The sequence below is a fragment of the Megalobrama amblycephala genome, linkage group LG8 (assembly GCF_018812025.1).
Source record: "Megalobrama amblycephala isolate DHTTF-2021 linkage group LG8, ASM1881202v1, whole genome shotgun sequence".
Lineage (NCBI taxonomy): Eukaryota > Metazoa > Chordata > Actinopteri > Cypriniformes > Xenocyprididae > Megalobrama > Megalobrama amblycephala.
The window spans coordinates 24,739,103-24,758,588 of record NC_063051.1 but is presented as its reverse complement, the minus strand read 5'-3'; the positions used below and the strand labels follow the sequence as shown (position 1 = coordinate 24,758,588).

Genomic DNA, 19,486 nt, shown 5'->3' with positions numbered 1-19,486 from the left:
ATAGCCCTAATCAGTCCATCTAAGCTTACAATACTCCTACATCCTGTGTCAGGATGTACTCATTTGGCGCATTCTGCATATGGTCATCCACCGGAAGCTAGTTATTTGAATTTATAAAGTTTTAAATATGGATTTTCTCCTACAAAAATGTAGGAATGTATGGATTACATTTTTATGGATGGATGCATTATTTTTGGCTTCAAAACACAACCACCCATTCACAACCATTATAAACCTTGGAAGACAAAGGATATTTTTAAATATATCTCCGATTTTGTTCGTCTGAAAGAAGATAGTCATATACACCTAGGATGGCTTGAGGGTGAGTAAATCATGGGATAATTTTCATTTTTGGGTGAACTATCCCTTTAATGCATCCTTGCTGAATAAAAGTATTCATTTCTTTCAAAAAGAAAAAATCTGATTGACCCCTGTACAGATACAAAGTAAGTTCTTAGATACATCCTGTAAAGTTTTGACTTAGATTTACAACATTTTGGACATTACTTTATATTTGAATATTTCATTTATCATCCAGCACTACTACAAAGTACAAACACACACATTGCATGCTCTACTGTGCTCGATTATACTGCTTCTCACCTGCAGTGAACAGTAATTGGTCCATCCTGTCCAAACTGCTCCTTGGTTTTGTGGACTTGGCCAATGAAATCAATAAAGCCCTCTCCTGTCTTTGGCACGCCTTGTTCTGGCCAATCGGTGAACTGAAACTGGCGGATTGTCCTAGACTGGCCATCCTGAGAGAGAGAGAGAGAGAGAGAGAGAGAGTTGTAAGAGTGTATTTTAAAGACACAGCACGTGCGAAGTCATGCGGTCACATTTGCTTAACTTACCCTGGCATCTGTGACTTTAAACTCCCGTAAGATGTACTGCGGCATGTTGTATTCAGCCATGGGATCCACGACGAAGTACTGGTAGCGCGCAGATCTCTCTGCAGGCCAGTACTGATGACACTTCTCCTGTGGAGCAGAACACACACGGTTATGAGAGCGGTTCACATATAATTGCTTTGTCCAAACCCCAAAGCTTTTTTTTGGTTCATTTTTTCATTTTTAAATTTCTTGCCTTTTGTCGCTTTGATGTAATGCACAGAACGACAGCCTGAGGCCAGCATACAACTAGCTGATTTCCAGCATCATTACCATTTCATTAGTCATTCAAGAATAACAGATTTAACAGACATGTTTTTATTTATTTTTTTTTATTAATTGCAGCAAAGTATTCAGCTTTTCCTCAAATGAACATCCACATTGCATGTTTATTTTGTTGTTGTTATTATCTGCTACACTTAAATCAGTCCCTCCAGAGGATTTTGCAATCTTACAACTATAATAGATTCCCGCGCTATTTGTGGCAGCTTGAATTTTTGCATATTTCCACGATTTTTCCACAAAAACATTAACCTGAGGGGGTTGTTTAACTCCCAGACCATAACTGATTTCAGTAATTAGGTACAAAATATTTTACAGTAACTGTACTTTTACTGTCACCAATACTAGTAGCATACATAATGATTATTGTTAGCTTTTTATTGCAAAACAACACAAAAAATGTTGCAAATATCACAGCAATTTCTGAGAAAAGCTGCAGCAAATTTAGTCATTTTGGGATGAAAATTAGAAAGAAAAAAAAGTCCTGATGGGACTGTTAAATGAATAAGAAAACAGATTCATGTAAATCTTTTGCTAACTGAAGCTGCACATACACATATTTTCCATGACCACGAATAAGACTAATGCACAATAACACACATACGAAGCTACTTCATGAGTAACTACCTATTCATATTTCAATAAACTTCACGTATTGCTGCTAAAATGCAAACGTGTTGCAAGGTGTCACAGAATCAGAGGTTAAAATGTAGGCAAAATCAGACGAAAGTCTTTGACACTATGTAAATAAATTGAGTTGTTTCGAGTTGTGCTGCCTTAAAGCAGTGTTATCTTAGTACTATTCTAGTTTTTGTTAATGTTTTGAATACTATAAATTTTTTTTTACATCTATATAGTTTTTTAGTAAGTTTTTAGTTTGTTTATTTTGTTTATTTTAGTACTTCAAGTTTTTATATATACATATATATATATATATATAAAATTTATTTTAAGCAATGAAAATGTTTTCATGGTTTTAGTTTCAGTTTTAGTTAATGATAACAGCCCTGTCTTAAAGTCGACAGGACATCAAAATTGAGGCCCTTTTCACAACCCAATCAATTCCCAATGGATTCAGTCAAGTGCCTTGTTGAATATCTTGTTTCACTCTGAATCACATCACAGAAGTAAAATGGGCTGCAAAGAGCACCTCACATTGAGTTGGTTCATTGATGTGTGCAGGAACGTGAGAATCTGTCATAACTCACCCGTCCCATCTCTCTGAGCTTCGTCAGCATCACCACGATGGTGGAGTTATGCTCCCATAGCATCCTCCAGAAGTCCTCTGTGGTTTCAGACAATGGACCTTGTGTGGCGATATACGCCTTCTGCTGCCTGCAGTAACAACACATGAAGATGCAGTTTAAAAACACAAGAATCAACACAGAAAGCTAACAAACAGCTCTCTCCACGCATTATACAGCTCCTGTAGTGACTAGACTGAGGGAGAAGTGATTCCTCTAATCTAACAGCAGGAGGCGCTGCGGCTCTGTGACTGTGATCAGAAAAGACAGACAGAGGATGAGATAAAGTTGCAGCGAGAGAGAGGAAACAATGAACAGAGAACGAATGAGAGAGTGTGAGACAGGTGAGAAAGATGCTGGATGTAGAAGACAGGCAGAGAGAGACGTGATTGTGTTTTGAAGGCAGCAGAGCTCCAGATCACTCAAACTGTGTCACGTTCGGCAGCGTGGGGATGCTAGCGGATGCTTCCAGAGCTCATTTAGATGTCCTGCTGTGAGATCCCCGGGTCTCTGCTAAAGGTTTTTTTGAGATAAACTGAGCAAATGTATCTCTGCTGTGCTTGAACAAGTGGAGGAAATATCTAATCCACCTTCTGCAGCCTTTTTCTCATACAGTGATTTTATCACCGCAGGTCTCTGAGTGGCTGTACTGCTGGTCATAGTGAGTGTTCCTGCTGCTGAATTACTGGGCATATTGGTGGTAAAATGTCTTTTTTTTTTTTTACTCTACATATTCTAGAGGGGAAGGTGTTTGTATACCTTGCAGTGGATGTATAATGCATCATTTCATCAACTAGATGATCAAAGCCTGAATCAAACACACACAGAATACTGACATGGTTTTACATACATAAAAATTATCTTGCAACCACCCAGTACACCTTAGCAACCCCCTAACAACTCCATACCAACCACACAGCAACACTCAAGAAACAACCTATATACCACCAAGAATACCCTAGTAACCACATAGCAACACCCTAGCAACCACCTCTTAGCAACCACCCAGAATACCTTGCAAACCCAGGGTATCCGCGGGGCATTAAAAAGCATTAAAAGTCATTAAATGGATTTTGCGAAAATTAAGGCCTTAAATGGCATTAAAAAGCATTAATTTTTTTTCCTACAGGCATTCAATTTTTTAGATAGATTTGAAGAAAAATAATACTACCAGTTTATATTGAATATTGCCTTCATAATTAATAACTGATTTGCTGTCGCAAAATATGTACATTGCCGTAACACCGTTTCTGATAGCGGTTTACCGGCTTGGACCTGGAAAACGGAAGGCTGCATCACTGTTGCCAACTTAGCGACTTTTTTCCAAGAAAGCACACTGTGACAAATATAGCGACTTGTTGAAACCTTATGTATCGTCCGAGACCCCCGGTACCGCTGCACAAATATGCAGATTTATATATGTCAATGCAACTTAATGACAATGAATATTCTAATTACCGGATGACTTCATCTATTGACATTTAGTGACATATAAGTATATATATACCTTAGCAAACACATAGCAACACCATAGCAACCACCCAGAACACCCTAGCAACTGCATAGCAACACCCAAGCAACAAACACCCTAGCAACTGCATAGCAACACCTAAGCAACAAACCATTAAGACCTGAATCAAACTGACACAGAATACTAACACAGTTTTACATACATAAATATGCTGGATTGAGAAGTCAATCTTGCAGCTGTCTTGCAACATCCTGGCAACTACCCAGAATACCCTGGCAGCCACATTGCAACCATTAGAACACCCTATACCAACCACATAGCAAAACCCAAGAAACAACCTAGTAACCACCAAGAATATCTATCTATCGTTCATGTTTTTCTGTCTGTCTGTCTGATCTTCAAGCGTTTACAACTACTTAAAACTTTTGTCCAGGCTTTCTCAAAGTTTGTCTTGATGAACTTTTTGATCTACTTTTAAATCACAGTGAGGTGATATCATTGTGGATATATCTTACATAAAAATCATATATCAATGTGGGAAAAACAAGTAATAAAGAACAGTGAAATCGCTCACAGTAACATGAACTTCTCTGTCTTGCTGACACTGGACTACAGTATCTTACAACGATCCACTGTCTTTACTCCCATTAGTTGGCGCATTACATCACTGCTCATTTGCATATAATGTAGCATCGCTAGACACGCCCACATTGATCACAGTTGCGGACTGTTGCTGACATCAGCTCGTTTTGGTCACTGGAAATCACTGAATGAGTGAACGCGTCTTCACATAGGGAATGCTGGGAGAAAACCACATTCATCCAACATATGCTGGAGGGAAGCCTCTTCAGGGCTGAGAGAGAGACAGAGAAAGAGGGTGCCTTGATCCACACACACACACACACACACACACACACACACACACACACACACACACACACACACACACACACACACACACACACACACACACACACACACAGGTGTGATAGAGCCTCATTTGTTCACTAAATGACAGGAAGCGAAATTGCTGCCCCCCCACCCATTACACAAACACACACACACACACTCATCAAGCTAAAAGCATGTGAAAGCCCTTCTCCCTCTGTCCTTCATTACAAACACGATTACTGCCAATTACATTGTTTACACTTCTGTATGGCGGCAGATGCAGTGGGAGTTCTTTGATTGGCCGTTAATTTGATTAAGGGCCAATAATGAGCCCAGATTCTTGACACACCTCCATCCCTTCACCTCACATGACCCCTCAGCAGCAAAGGAAGTACTTCACATTTGATTCTGGATGTTATTAAAGGATTATTCCTATTGAGCACTGATATTTGCTGCAAACATTTGCTTGCAATGAATCAATGCATCCCAAGGACTATAGTGACATGTATTTTATATGACGCATATAAGACTGTATGGTACACTGAGTAGGTTGTACTATCTTAGGTAATGCAATTTTAATATCCACTTTTCCAGTATTTCATTCACAGGAAACTCTTCAATTAAGTATTTTTACTGCACAATCCACTGAGCAGACTGTACTGCAAGAAGAAATTATATGCCTATTTATTGCTTAAAAAATAAGCATGTGTTTAGTATGTATACTATTATTACACTCTCTGGAATACTTCATTGTTTGGTCAGCTGCAGCATTCTGTAGTCGTACTTGTATGAGTGCTAAACTGTGTAATTAGCACTGTCATCAGTCTGCTAAACATCAAATTTTTTGTTCCATAGAAGAAAGAAATACATGAGGTGGCATGAGGATGAGTAAATGATGACAAAACCATGAGATCAGGTAAAGACCAAAAAAAAAAAAAAAAAAAAGGAAAACCCCCCCCCCACCCCCACTTCTAATGACTAATAATAATAATAATTTTATTATTATTTAATTATATTATTAGTAACTGTATTATTATTTAAATTATAAAAATTAAATCAATGAAAATATTACTAGTGCAGTAATAAAACTGCACTGTACAATAAAAGACAATTTCTTCTTATTATTAATAATAATAATTTTATTTTACAGAATACTTTTCAATAATTTACAATAATTTTCACAGCCTTCGCAATTCACGTGGGTCATAATTCAGGTTGAAAAATGCAGAAATCCATATAAATATAGAACACCTTATACAGAACCCCTGGGAATTATTCCTTTAACCCTGTCTCAGTAGTGGGCTGGACTCAAACCCACTGCAGTCTGCTGAACGTTTATCTGTGTGTGTGTCTGTGATAGATTGAGCGCTGCATGGAGACTGGACTCCTCATGACGGATAATCCTTTTATTTGTTCGATGAACTGTGTTCATCACCTGTCAGCTCGTGGCCGCAGGGCCGTGCTGATTCCCCAGTGCTGATAGCGCTCCAGTTATGGACAGTCCTGCCAATAAGAACAATTTGTCCTGACAACTAGCAGCACAAAAGCTGTAGACATGCAGACGCAGACTTCCTAGATGGGCCATGACTCTGTGCTGTCACATCCAGCAAGAGTCAAAGAGACGGTGGACAGTGACGGAGAGACTCGCTGCCGTTCATGGAAGCAGCATCGCTTCAGAAGAACACGCCATGTTTTATCTGATTTCTCCAGAGCCTGTGTCACAGTTGCTCTCAATTGGTTCTCAGATCTCTGTTCATGACTTTGGGCAAAATTCTGAATTTAAGATCAATTTAAAATCTCACTTTTAATTCAGGAGTGTGAGTTTGAATTAACAATGAAATGACTTTGAAATGAGTTTAAATTTAAAAATGACAGGAAGAGGAATTTACTGAATTGTAATCGAACAACCCTGATTCTCACACACACGTACCTGTATCCATCGATGAAGCTGGCGTTAATGTAGTCGGACCCCTCCACCCCTCTGATTGGCTGCAGACACACACGGCTGGACTCGAAGGGCATGATGTTGACCAGTCGGTTCTTGAATTTGTTGCATGGCAGACTAGCGCTGATGAATCTGGAGGTGTGTGCTTTAGAGTTGGCCAGTTTCTGCAGTGAGAAAAGACACAGAACACATTCGTATTGCTCTGAAATTGTGAAATAGACAGATACACACTACTGTTTAAATGTTTGGGGAAGGTACTTTTTTGGAGGAATGCATTCAATTGACCAAAGACATTTATAATGTTACAAAATATATCTATTTCAAATAAATGCTGTTTTTTTTTATTAATAAAAAACATTTAAATAAAAAAGTGAAGCAGCACAACTGTTTTCAACATTGATAATAATCAGAAATGTTTCTTGAGCAGCAAATCAGCATATTAGAATGATTTCTTGCTTAGTCGACCAAATTTTATTAGTCACAGAAAAGTCACGCAGTCTGTGATGGACCGACCGATCATATATATATATATATATATATATAATGGCGGTAATACCGCATATCGCGCTATTGAGCCACGCAAAAATACCGCAAGGGAAATTCCTTAACCGCGACAGCCCTAGGTGCCGGTGCGATCACTTGCACGTAAAATACTCTGGTCATAAAGATAAGAGTAATATATCTTTTGAATCTGTGATGAGTCTGTTATTTGTGTGCACTTGCAATAACAACAAAATGTTATGCTTTTGTAAAATAATGGAAGCAAACTGAGTGCGATTTATGCTGTCTCTCTCTGTAAACTTGAGCGCACAAAAAAAAAAGGAAAAAAAGAAATAATCAAAACTCCATGTAAACTTGCCTCACAGACATGAAAAATATATCTATAGAAAGTGAAATGTTTACTCTGAAATGAACCAATTCAAATGGAAAACAAATATTCTCAGTTTATGTGTGAAATGTGCATATAGGCACGTCCACTACTGCGGAGATGATGAGTCACCATCGTCAACTTCATCACTGCAGCCGAAAATACAGAAAACACTAGTTGATCAATTAATTATTACAATGTTAGAGCAATCTCCTTACTGTTTTTCCCAGACGCATTCATAATCATTCTGCAGGTGCGATGTGGCAAGCTTTATGTGTGCGCTTGAATGCTGATTAGACAAATAGGCATTAAAGGCTCTTTATTATGATTTATATTTATATGGTTTATTAATAAACGTGCAATTAGTCGACTAATCTCTTAAAATGAACGACTACTAGTCGACCAAAAAAATCGGTCCCACTTTATATTAAGTGGCCTTAACTACTATGTACTTACATCAAAAAATAAGTACAATGTACTTATTGGGTTCATATTGAATTGCAAAACACTAGCTGCTATTGAGGTGGGATAAGGGTAAGGTTAGGGACAGGTTTGGTGGTATGGGTAGGTTTAAGGGTAGGGGTAAGGTGTAAGGGATGGGTCAACAGTGTAATTATAAATGTAATTACAGAAATTAATTACAGATGTAATTACATGCAGGTGTTTTTAAAATATAAGTACAATGTAAAAACATGTATGTACACAATAAGTGCACTGTATCAAATGATTAATTTAAATGTAAGTACATAGTAGTTAAGGCCACTTAATATAAAGTGGGTCCAAAAAATCTCTAGTCGAGGGCAGCCCTAAAATAAATGCAGCCTTGGTGGCATAAAAGATAAAAGACTTTCAAAAACATTAAATGAATCTTACCGACCCCGAACATCTTATTTGGCATCATTATAATGTGTTATAATCTGTTTTAGATATTAGAATCGGCATTGGTTAATACAAAAAAAGCAGTGCTCTGTGTTTAGAAGTTAAGATCAAGTTTTTGTAGACTAATGTCGATTACAACAGAAATGATTTGAACTCAAAAGCAGTTTTCCACTGTCAACATTTGACGTCTTTCTTTGGAAGAGAATGAATGTTTTGAGTGGCTTTGTTCTCAAACTTCAAATGATACATGCTCTTTGAATCTCAGCATGTCACCAGGAAGCATCATGGGAAAAAAAAGCCCATTAAAGTCATTCATGTTGTGCAGGAAAAGCTAAATGTGTCTGCACACAGCTCCCACTGCACTAGCCCTTCTGGATCATGTGATTCTTCACAACATCAAGCATTTAAAACCTGATTACATCCTCCATGCATCTATAATGATCCTGCAAGTAAAACGTCTCTGAGTCTCATCATTCGGGCTGTGAAGCATCTCTGAGTACAGCTGTTGTATGTTAAAGCCCAGACGTGCAGGAGTTTTTGCAGCAATGCATGCAGCAGCTATAACTCTCACCAGTCACAGATACAGGCTGTCAGCTTCTCCATCAGCTCCGAATGCATTATTTGAGTAATTAAAACATGCACCTTTGCTTTGGTAAGGATGTTTCTGCAAAGAATTTCAATGTGCATGGCTTTTATCTGACTACAGTGGGTTTTTTTTGTTGACGTTCCAATGCAATGCCAGTGCTGAAAATGCATTATCATTAGACATGAATTTGACCAATTCACTTTTAGATTCTTTGTCATTATTCCTGTTCCGTTAACAAAATCAGAAATGTTTTTGAATAAAACTTGCTTTCGATTCCCAATTAGTGTTATTTTAGTATTATTTATGTACTATTATAATGTTTAATATTTTTAATTAGCATTTATTTTTATATTTTCAGTTCTCTTTTAAAATTTTAGTTACGTTTTTTTGTTATTTTGTTATGAGCTTTTGTAATTTTGATTAGTTTTAAACATTACTATTTTTTTATTATTATTTCAGTTCTTATTTTCAGTTTTAGTTTTTATTTCTAGTTAGTCATTTTTACACTTAAAGGGTTAGTTCACCCAAAAATTCTGTCATTAATTAATCAACCTCATGTCGTTCCACCGTAAGACCTTCGTTCATCTTCAGAACACAAATTAATATATTTTTTAATTACTGATTCGAAACAAAAGATTTGTAAAGCTTCGAAGCTTCATGAAGCTGTATTTTGAAATTGGCCATCACTAGATATTGTTCAATAAAGTCACTATTTTTTTTTTTTTTTTTTTGGTGCATAAAAAGTATTCTTGTCGCTTCATAACATTAAAGTTGAACCACTGTAGTCACATGAACTGTTTAAAATATGTATTTAGTAGCTTTCTGGGCACTGAAAGTGTTAATTGCCTTGCTGGCAATGGAGGCCTCACTGAGCCATCGGATTTCATCAAAAATATCTTAATTTGTGTTTCAAAGGTGAACGAAGGTCTTACGGGTGTGGAACGACATGAGGGTGAGTAATTAATGACAGAATTTTCATTTTTGGATGAACTATCTTTTAAGTTTAAACTTACTGCACTTAGTTTCACAAGGCATTGATCCAAAATTCAGTTCCATAGAGCTGTATCCTAAACATCAAATCCGTTATGACTGGCGGTGATTTTGTGCCTTCATGCAGTGTTTTGCTTTCAGTGAAGAGAGAAGAACTGACACTGGAACCCTGTTGTGTCATGCCAGGTTAGGGAGATGTATGAGAATATGTGTGTCCATGTGTGTTTCTGACCTTAAACTCCAGTTCCATGGCGGTGACGGTGTCTCCGGGTGACACCTGAGTGAGTTTCTGGATGTGTGTGTACAGGCTCCGCGCAGGGACCTCCGTGTTCCCACAGGTGGCGGCCTCCAGCAGGGCCTCGTGGATGAAGATATACTGATCTTCCGTCTGCACCATGTAGTTCCTCTGAGCGCGCATGCAGGTCACGTGACCGTAGATATCCACCGACTGCTCGTGCTTCATCCGCTCAAGCATGGCCTCTATTACGATAAAACAGCCTGTCCGACCCACGCCAGCGCTTCCGTGGAAAAACAGGGAAATATCACATTTAGACTGAATTCACAGATGCACGTGCACACTTAAAGATATGTGAGCGGAGATCATAGTCTACCTGCAGTGAACCACCATGGGTCCAGCGTCAGGTGGGTTGCAGGCCTTGACCCTGCGTAGAAAGGCTAAAATTGGTGTAGGGTATTCGGGAACACCGTGATCCGGCCAGGCCATGAACTGGAACTGCCGAACTTCCCGTTTCTCACTGGATCCATTCTGTTGGAACAGATTCAAGGAGACATTTGATGAAAAAAGGATTTTACCTTTTTTTAAGAGGCTGTTTAAATAAAACAGTATGTTTATATTATTTTCATTTATAATATATATATATATATATGTGTGTGTGTGTGTGTTAATTAACTTTTATATATTTAATTAACTAATTAATTAACTTATGACTGCCTACATATTCATATCAGCACCTATTTAGTATTCATCTGGCCTGTTCTGATGAACTATGCTAGTACATGGAGGTTAGCCAATTAAAACAGGTCTTAACGTTGCAGATGCAAATCAGCTTGTTTAATAGTAAGGATCTGAGGGATGGCACAAAATTGGTCATGAAAATTGGACTGACAGTACAAGTGGACTTATATGGGGGGAAAAAGGGGGGAAATGCTACAAAAGTGCACAATTTGACTAAAGTAAACATTTAGAGCAATCTTCTCTCAAAATGCTTATGGGTAAAATGCCTTTTGGTGTGACTTGCTTCATCATAAACTGTGAAACCGAGAAACCTATTAAAAATGAACAATGTTAATAAAGTAAATATAATACAGTAATTTTTAATCTTTATACAAGTCTTAAAGCCTATACAATTTGTCATAAAATCTTTTTCTATTTGGGAAATCTTTTGAAAATGGTTTACCCTAGCAGACTCTAAGTTACCAAGAGGGAGTGTAGTCTCATACTACTAATTAAATTTGAATGTTTTTGTGGAACTATTTCCAGGTTCATTTATTCAGTTCTGCTGTGTGACGCCTCCACATCACAGAAAGACCTTTCTAGAATTAATGAGCAGAAAAGTTTCATTCATTTGTGTTAATGCAGCGTATCTAACTGTGCTTCAAATTTAAATCAAAATGAACATCTAAAACTAGTCATTTTGAGTATATAGTTTTCAAATTATTTTTCACTTGAAAAAAAAAATCAAATGGTAAAGTGGTAAAAAACAACAACAAAAGAAATTACTAATTATCTATAAACACAAACAGACCTTATAGAGAGCGAAGGTTCTGACGCTGTAGGTGGCCAATTCCACTGTATCCAACATGGACACTTGAATCATGCCGTATGTTTCTGTTCCACGGCTCGGCCAGTACTGATCGCACTTCACCTACAATCACAAACACACACAAGCATCACACAAGGACTCACACAGAGCTTCTGCTTTAAAGACCACAGCAGGCGGGTGAGAGGAGGACAGCTGAAGCTAATGCAGGGCTGTGTGGCCTGAGGATCTCTCTCTGGCACTGCTTGGGCAGATGGGGGCATCACGCACCACAGAGTGTCCAGAACTGTGGCTGAACCTCAGGCTCTGATAACGCACACGGGTCACATACTGTGTGCATGCACACGCACATCGAGCACAGAGGGCTGTGTTAGTAATGACCGGTATGGCTGGGGTTGAGATGCATTAGCGTGACCCATCTGGGCTTCGGTAAACACTGCTGTTCGTCCTAAACAAAGTACAGGTACAATCTGTGCACTTATTCAAGCTAATTAATAAAAACGGCTGACAAACCCAACCCCCCATAAAACATTTAGCATTTTTAAAAAGAAATAAAAAAATTAATATTCATTTTTTTGTCTTTTTTCTTTGTGTCAAAATGTCATATTTCATTTTCCTTGTTGAGGACGTCTCTGATGTCTCCTACTTCAAACCTTAAGAGAGTTTAGAAGGTAATAAAGCCATTTCATATTGTGAAATGAATACAATCCTGTTATGTTTCGGGATGCACATTAAAGTATAACAGAGCACAGCAGGAGGTTTCCGGACGTACAATCACATTCATTTTCTACATAGAGTAGGACAAGTCTGTTATTGACAGCACATAATACCAAGGCTTATTTTCCCCCAATTCAATCATTATATTCTCTTTCAATTTTGGTCTATCCTAGCATTTATTCTAGACTGAAATCATGTTTGTGAAGTATATATATATATATATATATATATATATTACTATGATCGCTACTATGATTACTATGATCGCATATATATTACTATGATTAGGATTATTATGATGATAAATTATATTATGATTAATGATATTATGATATATTATACCAAAAATTCTTCATTCAGTGGACTACCAGTAAAACTGATAAAAATTTGGAACCAAAAATTATTCAGACACTTTGACTTGACCATGTTTTGCTTAAGTGTTATCAGACATAATTAAGATTATTTTTTTCTGACACAGTTTAACTCTGAGATCTTGTCATATTTTATTACCATACCAACTATAGTGAATAAACTGTATTAATGAATAAAATGTTCAGGGTGTCTGAATAAATTTTGGTTTGACTGTATATATATATATATATATATATATATATATATATATATATATATATATATATATATATATATACAGTCAAACCAAAATATATATATATATTCAATTCAATTCACATTTATTTGTATAGCGCTTTTCACGATACATATGGTTTCAAAGCAGCTTAAAAGAGAATGCATGTCAACATTACAATTTAGAGAATGCAGTTAGCTAATAATGTAATAATTTAGACAATTTAATTTACAATCACTGTTAGCAGTTTAATTGGAGGTAGAAGCAATGAGCTCCTGGAAATAATGAATTACATATTAACAATAATTAGGATATATATATATATAATGTATATATAACATTGTATGGAACTAAATGTCAGTGAACTTAATCAATCGATATTATATTGCAGATTATATTAAAAATGGCAAAACATGAGGTACATAATTCCAATAGAAAGCTTACATTAGATCACATTCATGTAGATGTATTTTGAGACTGACCACGTCGAAGAAAAACAGAATGACCATCTGGCCACACGGCAGGTGAGGGAACATGTAACGCCTCCCTCTCTCACAAGCACACACATCACTTCCTGTTCAATAGACCTACGAGGACACTTATGGTCACTTACATTTCTATATCATTCTCAGAGAGGTTTATGAGGGTTTTTTGACATCCTCAAGAGACAGGAACACAAAAATGAATCGGTCACAGTTTACTCAACCTCATGGCATTCCAAAACTGTATGACTCTTATTCTTCTGTTTTTAAATATTTTTTATCTGTACAATGAAAATTGCTGACATTTAAAACATCGGACTTTCATTATATAGACCAAAAAAATAAAATAAAATACTGAGACATTTCTCAAAATATCTTCTATTGTGTTCCCCAGCAGAAAAAAGTCATACAGATTTGGAGCAACATGAAGATGAACAAATGATGACAATTCCAGGTTGGGGAACATTGTCAGAGCAGAAGGAAGAATGTTTTCTTTCAGGATAATCTTGAACATGGCTTGAGTTATGCATCCTTCTCAAAGACGTATCTGCCCAATTCTAGCCTTACTGAAAAACCACCAGATCATCACCAATCCTCCGCCAGATAACACAGTGGGTGAGAGAGACTGTGGGTTGTAAGCCTTTCCAGGTCTCTGTCTAACCATTAGATGACCAGGTGTTGGACAAAGCTGAAAACTGGACTCATCAAAGAAGATCAGAATCAGGAAGATCTCTCTTTGTGAAGGACGTGTGACTCAAGCCACATACAAGGTTATCCTGAAAGAAAACATGCTTCCTTCTGCTCTGACAATGTTCCCCAAATCGAAGGATTTTTTTTTTCCCTGCAGGACAATGCTCCAATCCACACAGCCAGGCCAATCAATGTGTGGATGGAGGACCACCAGATCAAGACCCTGTCATGGCCATCACGACCTCCAGTCCTGATCCCTACTGAAAACCTCTGGAAATGTAAGCAAGAGGGTCACCAGCCATTAAATAAAGCCAAGCTGCTTGAATTTTTTCACTAGGAGTGGCATAAAGTCATTTTTCGTTATTTTGACCAGTTGTCGTTTACTGCAAATAAACGCTCTAAATGACACTATTTTTATTTGAAATTTGGAAGAAATGTGGTCAGTAGTTTGTAGAATAAATAAGAAATGTTCATTTTACTCAAACAGACACATATAAATAATAAATCCTGAGAAACTGCTAATTTTGCAGTGGTCTCTTAATTTTTTCCAGTGCTGTATATATATAGTCATTATTGTGATTAATAGTTGCTATAAGTTCCTACTTTAAAAAAAATAAAAGTTTATTTATTTCCATATAAAGCCCAATATTGTCTTCTGAAAAACCTTAAGAACAATTCACATGCCATCTGCATCTCTCGCCATCACAAAACACCAGCATTTCTCTCACTCTTGGGCAGGAACCAGACAACACGAGTGAAATCTCACCCTGCTCTTCTCCTCCAGTCTGGTCATCATGACTATAGTGTTGGTCCTCTGCTCCCACACCATTCTCCAGAAGTCACTGAGCGTCTCAGGCAAAGGACCTTGAGTGGCGATGTAGGCGTTCTGCTTGCGGTAGCCGTCAATATAGTTGCCATTGATGTAGTCACTTCCTGGTACACCTGCAGTTCAGCAGTGCAGTGTTAACACACATTGAAAGGCTGCTAACTGAGCATACATTGTTCAAAACATGTCCTTGGTTGGCCCACTTGGAATGCGCACAATGAATTTGTTTTTTTACAGGTTCTATTTTCTATTTATAATTTGAAATGTTAAACAGCATTGAGAGTACTCTGAAATTATCCAAAATATTTAATGAACAGACATGATTTAGGACTTGAAGGCCTTTCACAATATTCAGTAGGAGTAGACTCTGTGCAGAACTCGTCTTTGCTGAATCTCTATTTATTTTGAGATGTCAAGCTACATACACTGCTTTTCAAATGTTTGTTTTAGATTTTTTTGAAAGAAATTAATAATTTCACCCAGCAAGGACGTATTCAATTAATCAAAAGTGAGTTCTATTCACAAAAGAATTCTGAAAAAATGCATCACGGTTTCCACAAGCAGCAAAAACTGTTTTCAGTATTGATAATGATAAGAAATAATAAGAAATTATTTCTGAAGGATCATGTGACACTGAAGACTGGAGTAATGATCCTGAAAAATCAGCTGTGCCATCACAGGAATAAATTACATTTTAAAATACATTCAAATCTAACATTTTATTTTTGATCAAATAAATGCAGTCTTGCAGGTGAGTAGAAGAGAATCTTAATGACACCAAACTTTTGACCAATAGTATAAAATAAGCGTTTTCGATTTACCATCAACGGGAGTCAGCACGACTCTAGAGTGATCATAAGCGATGACGTTTGCATAGCGGTTCTTGGGCTTGTTGACCTCTAGGTTGGAGTTCTCCCAGGTGAACTGCTGGCCAGGGTCAATAGACTGCATGACAGAAGGACAAAACATGAACAAGGTTAGTTAGAAATCTAGACCATCAGCATTGAGAGAATAAATGAAGAAAAATACCCCCCCCCCTCCCCTAAACTTGTGCCAAACAATGACATGTTGATTCATGAAAACCTATTTTGTGGTAACATAACTTATTCAGGATATTCAGTGAGAAAAGATATAGGGAAACAGTAGAATACCAGTTACCAGGGAATTGACTGGAAGTACATGACAGGTCACTAGAGGGAAGGGTTTTAAAAATAAGAGGGTTTGGTGACATCAGCTAAAACAAGAGAGGTTGGAACAAGTTTCATTGCATTTTGATGAAAGTTTACAAAGGCATGGAATAATGAGCACCACTGAATCATTCATAACCAGGGTCAATTCTGGTTTCATGATGACTCTGACAACTGAATTTCTATTTTCACCTGCAGTGCAAAATCTAGCAGATGCACCACAACTCTGCAAATCTCCACCTTGACCTGCATATTGTTTCCTGCGTGATCACGGCAGCTGGAATCGCCCTGGCACTTTAGAGCCCTGCCTAATCCTACCCTGCTGTTACCATAGTGATGAGATACAGGGTCATTCGGGTGAGGTTAGACGTCTGTTCTCTAGTCTCTCTGCATCACATTACTGCTGCTCTGAGGTGGTGGATTTCTAGCAGAAGAACCAGCACTTCAGTTATTACAAACAAATCATATCAACCATATGAAGCATACACTTACGTTCAAAAATTTGGGGTCGATACGATTTTTTGGTAACAATTTACAGCACTTTAGAATCATAATGCATTAACTCATAATAGGTGATACATCAAAGTTCATTGTTAGAGTACATTGTTAAAGTATTTAGTTAATTGTTAGCTCATGTTACCTCAGGTTTATTAAATAATATTAACAGATACAACTTTTGATTTTAATCATGTATTAGTAAATGTTGAAATTGAAATGAACTAAGATTAATAAATGCTTTAGAAGCATCTTTCATTGTTAGTTCATAATGTTCACAAATGAAAACTTATTGTAAAGTGTTACCATTTTATTTATTTTTTTTACCGTTTTTGAAAGAAGTCTCTTTTACTCATTAAGGCTGCATTTTTTGACCAAAAATACAGTAAAAACGGTAATATTGTGAAACATTATTACAATTTAAAATAACTGTTTTCTATGTGAATATATTTTAAAATGTAATTTATTCCTGTTATCAAAGCTGAATTTTCAGCATCATCACAGTCTTCAGTGTCACATGATCCTTTAGAAATCATTCTAATATACTGATTTGCTGCTCAAGAAACATTTCTGATTATTATCAATATTGAAAACAGTTGTGCTGCTTAATATTTTTGTGGAAACCATGATACATTTTTACTTTCTCAGGATTCTTTGATGAATAAAAAGTTCAAAAGAACAGCATTTATTTGAAATGGAAATCTTTTGTAACACTACAAAGGTATTTATTGTCACCTTTGATCAGTTTAATTCTTGTTGAATTCTTGCTGAATAAAAAAAAGTCCAAACTTTTGAACGATAGTGTTCATGACATCAAAATGCTCTTACGGAAGCTACACACATCTCATTGGGCATTGACATGTACAATTCATTCTAAGGGCAATGTGACATTTTATTGTATATGAAATGAAGAGAAAAAAAAGACTGATATTCTGTCTAGTAACAGATGGATTATGAAGAACTGTCATGTTGCTGGACATTGTTTGCAGCTTACTCTGTAACAGCACAATATGTTTTATGCATTTGTTTGTGTTTATGGCTGTGTGTTTGTTGATGGGTGGTGATGATTTCACACCACCTTAACATTGTGTGCTAACCTGACAGTGATCGAAGTGAGCCGGTATGCAGTACCCCCAGTTTTCCTTGCGTATTGGCACTTCCGACATGTTTTAGGCCGAGCATCGGGAGTATCGGCACTTTTATTTTTCCACTTCAAGCACTGACCAATGAGCAATTTGCCTGTCCACACTGAAGGCCAAAATGCTGCACAATGCAACACAATCACATATAAATAGAAGAGTGTGTGACTAGCTCTGTCTCTGTTTGTGTGCTCTCTAGACATCTCTCTAGACTGCACAGCATAAACTTATATTTATATCAGAAAAATCAGTACTACTGTATATCAGGTCTCCTGAGAAATTCAAAAGCAGCATTTGTGCAAAACATTGTTCCTCTGGGTAATTTTAATAGCATTTAATAGTCTTTCTGTCATACTGCGTAGTGAAGTCTTCTGTCTCGTCTCTATCTACTGTATGAGTGGCTATTCATGTCATATAGCAATGTTGAGAAGGAACACGTCTTATTCAATAGCCTGTTTCTCACACTGACACATCACATGCAGGCTTTAATGCAGGCATATGTATGATGGGAGACTGTGATATCCTTGTATGTTAACTCTGCCCTGTTCTGTGGATTCTCTCCATTATAAAACAAGGATAAAAACAGCGGTATTGCTGCTTAGTATTTTTGCTGAAACTGTGATTAAAGTTCAAAAGAGCAGCATTTATTTGAAATACAATTTTTTTAATAACATTATTAATGTCTTAACTGTCATTTTTGGTAAATTAAATGTGTACTTGCAGAATAAACATATTCAATTCTTAAAAAAAAAACAACCCCAAACTTTTAAACAGTAGTGTATATCAAATAAAATGCATTTTGAACTCGGTGAGGACATTCCCACAGATGGCGGGCTCGCACTGATCTATCACTTTCTATTTACTTACCTACAGCCACAAACTTCCCTTCCCATAAGCCAGTCTTTATCTGTTTATCCCGTCAGCTTCTTTTGTATTGGAGTTTAATGTGAGTCATTTGGCGTTTGATTAGATCACTGTTGCTCCCTGAGTATTTGATGTCTATATTAAGGTCTTGATTGTTTAAGTACTCAGAAGAGCCGCTCACCATACAATAACAACTCAAGCAGGCAGCATAGTCCTGCCTCTTCCCCTAAACACACACACACATGCACACTCTGCAGGATTAGCCATCTAATAAAGCAGGTGACTCTCACACTCACTACACTCCTAATAGAGTCGTTTCCCAGCTTTAATTTCAAGCTCTGGCGATCTGGGTACTGCCTGAGATGCTGATGTGACCGTGTGTGTGTGTGTGAGGGCTGGTGTGTTTGTGCACGTGAAGTTTTAGTGTTCTGTAGATGCACAAGTTCATAATGTAATTTCAGCACATTTGAGTAATGCAGCAGTACTTGCTGAACATGAGATGTTCATGTTCATAATCTTTCTGAGATTGTAAAGTGAACATTTTAGCTGTTTGTCTGTGATGGAGTAGTCACAGCATCAGACAGACCGCCTACAGGTCGTTTGCTGGCTGTATGATCCATTCTAAAAGAAAAGACACTAAGATCTGACTCAAATTTAACAGTTTCAATCTTAT

At 37.1% G+C, this 19,486-nt stretch overlaps 1 protein-coding gene across 14 annotated transcripts in view; it reads right to left on the bottom strand.

The window, feature by feature from the left end:
• Positions 1 to 19,486, bottom strand: part of ptprfa (protein tyrosine phosphatase receptor type Fa) — a 224,367-nt gene that overhangs the window by 3,103 nt on the left and 201,778 nt on the right. For all 14 annotated transcript variants that reach the window (XM_048200180.1, XM_048200182.1, XM_048200181.1 and 11 more), the window contains 9 exons: positions 15,950 to 16,073; positions 15,069 to 15,244; positions 11,813 to 11,932; positions 10,658 to 10,812; positions 10,279 to 10,564; positions 6,709 to 6,887; positions 2,381 to 2,507; positions 855 to 980; positions 604 to 758 (listed from right to left, as the gene is read on the bottom strand). In XM_048200180.1, coding sequence (XP_048056137.1) covers positions 604 to 758; positions 855 to 980; positions 2,381 to 2,507; positions 6,709 to 6,887; positions 10,279 to 10,564; positions 10,658 to 10,812; positions 11,813 to 11,932; positions 15,069 to 15,244; positions 15,950 to 16,073 — 1,448 coding nt within the window. The remainder of the gene's footprint in view (positions 1 to 603; positions 759 to 854; positions 981 to 2,380; positions 2,508 to 6,708; positions 6,888 to 10,278; positions 10,565 to 10,657; positions 10,813 to 11,812; positions 11,933 to 15,068; positions 15,245 to 15,949; positions 16,074 to 19,486) is intronic.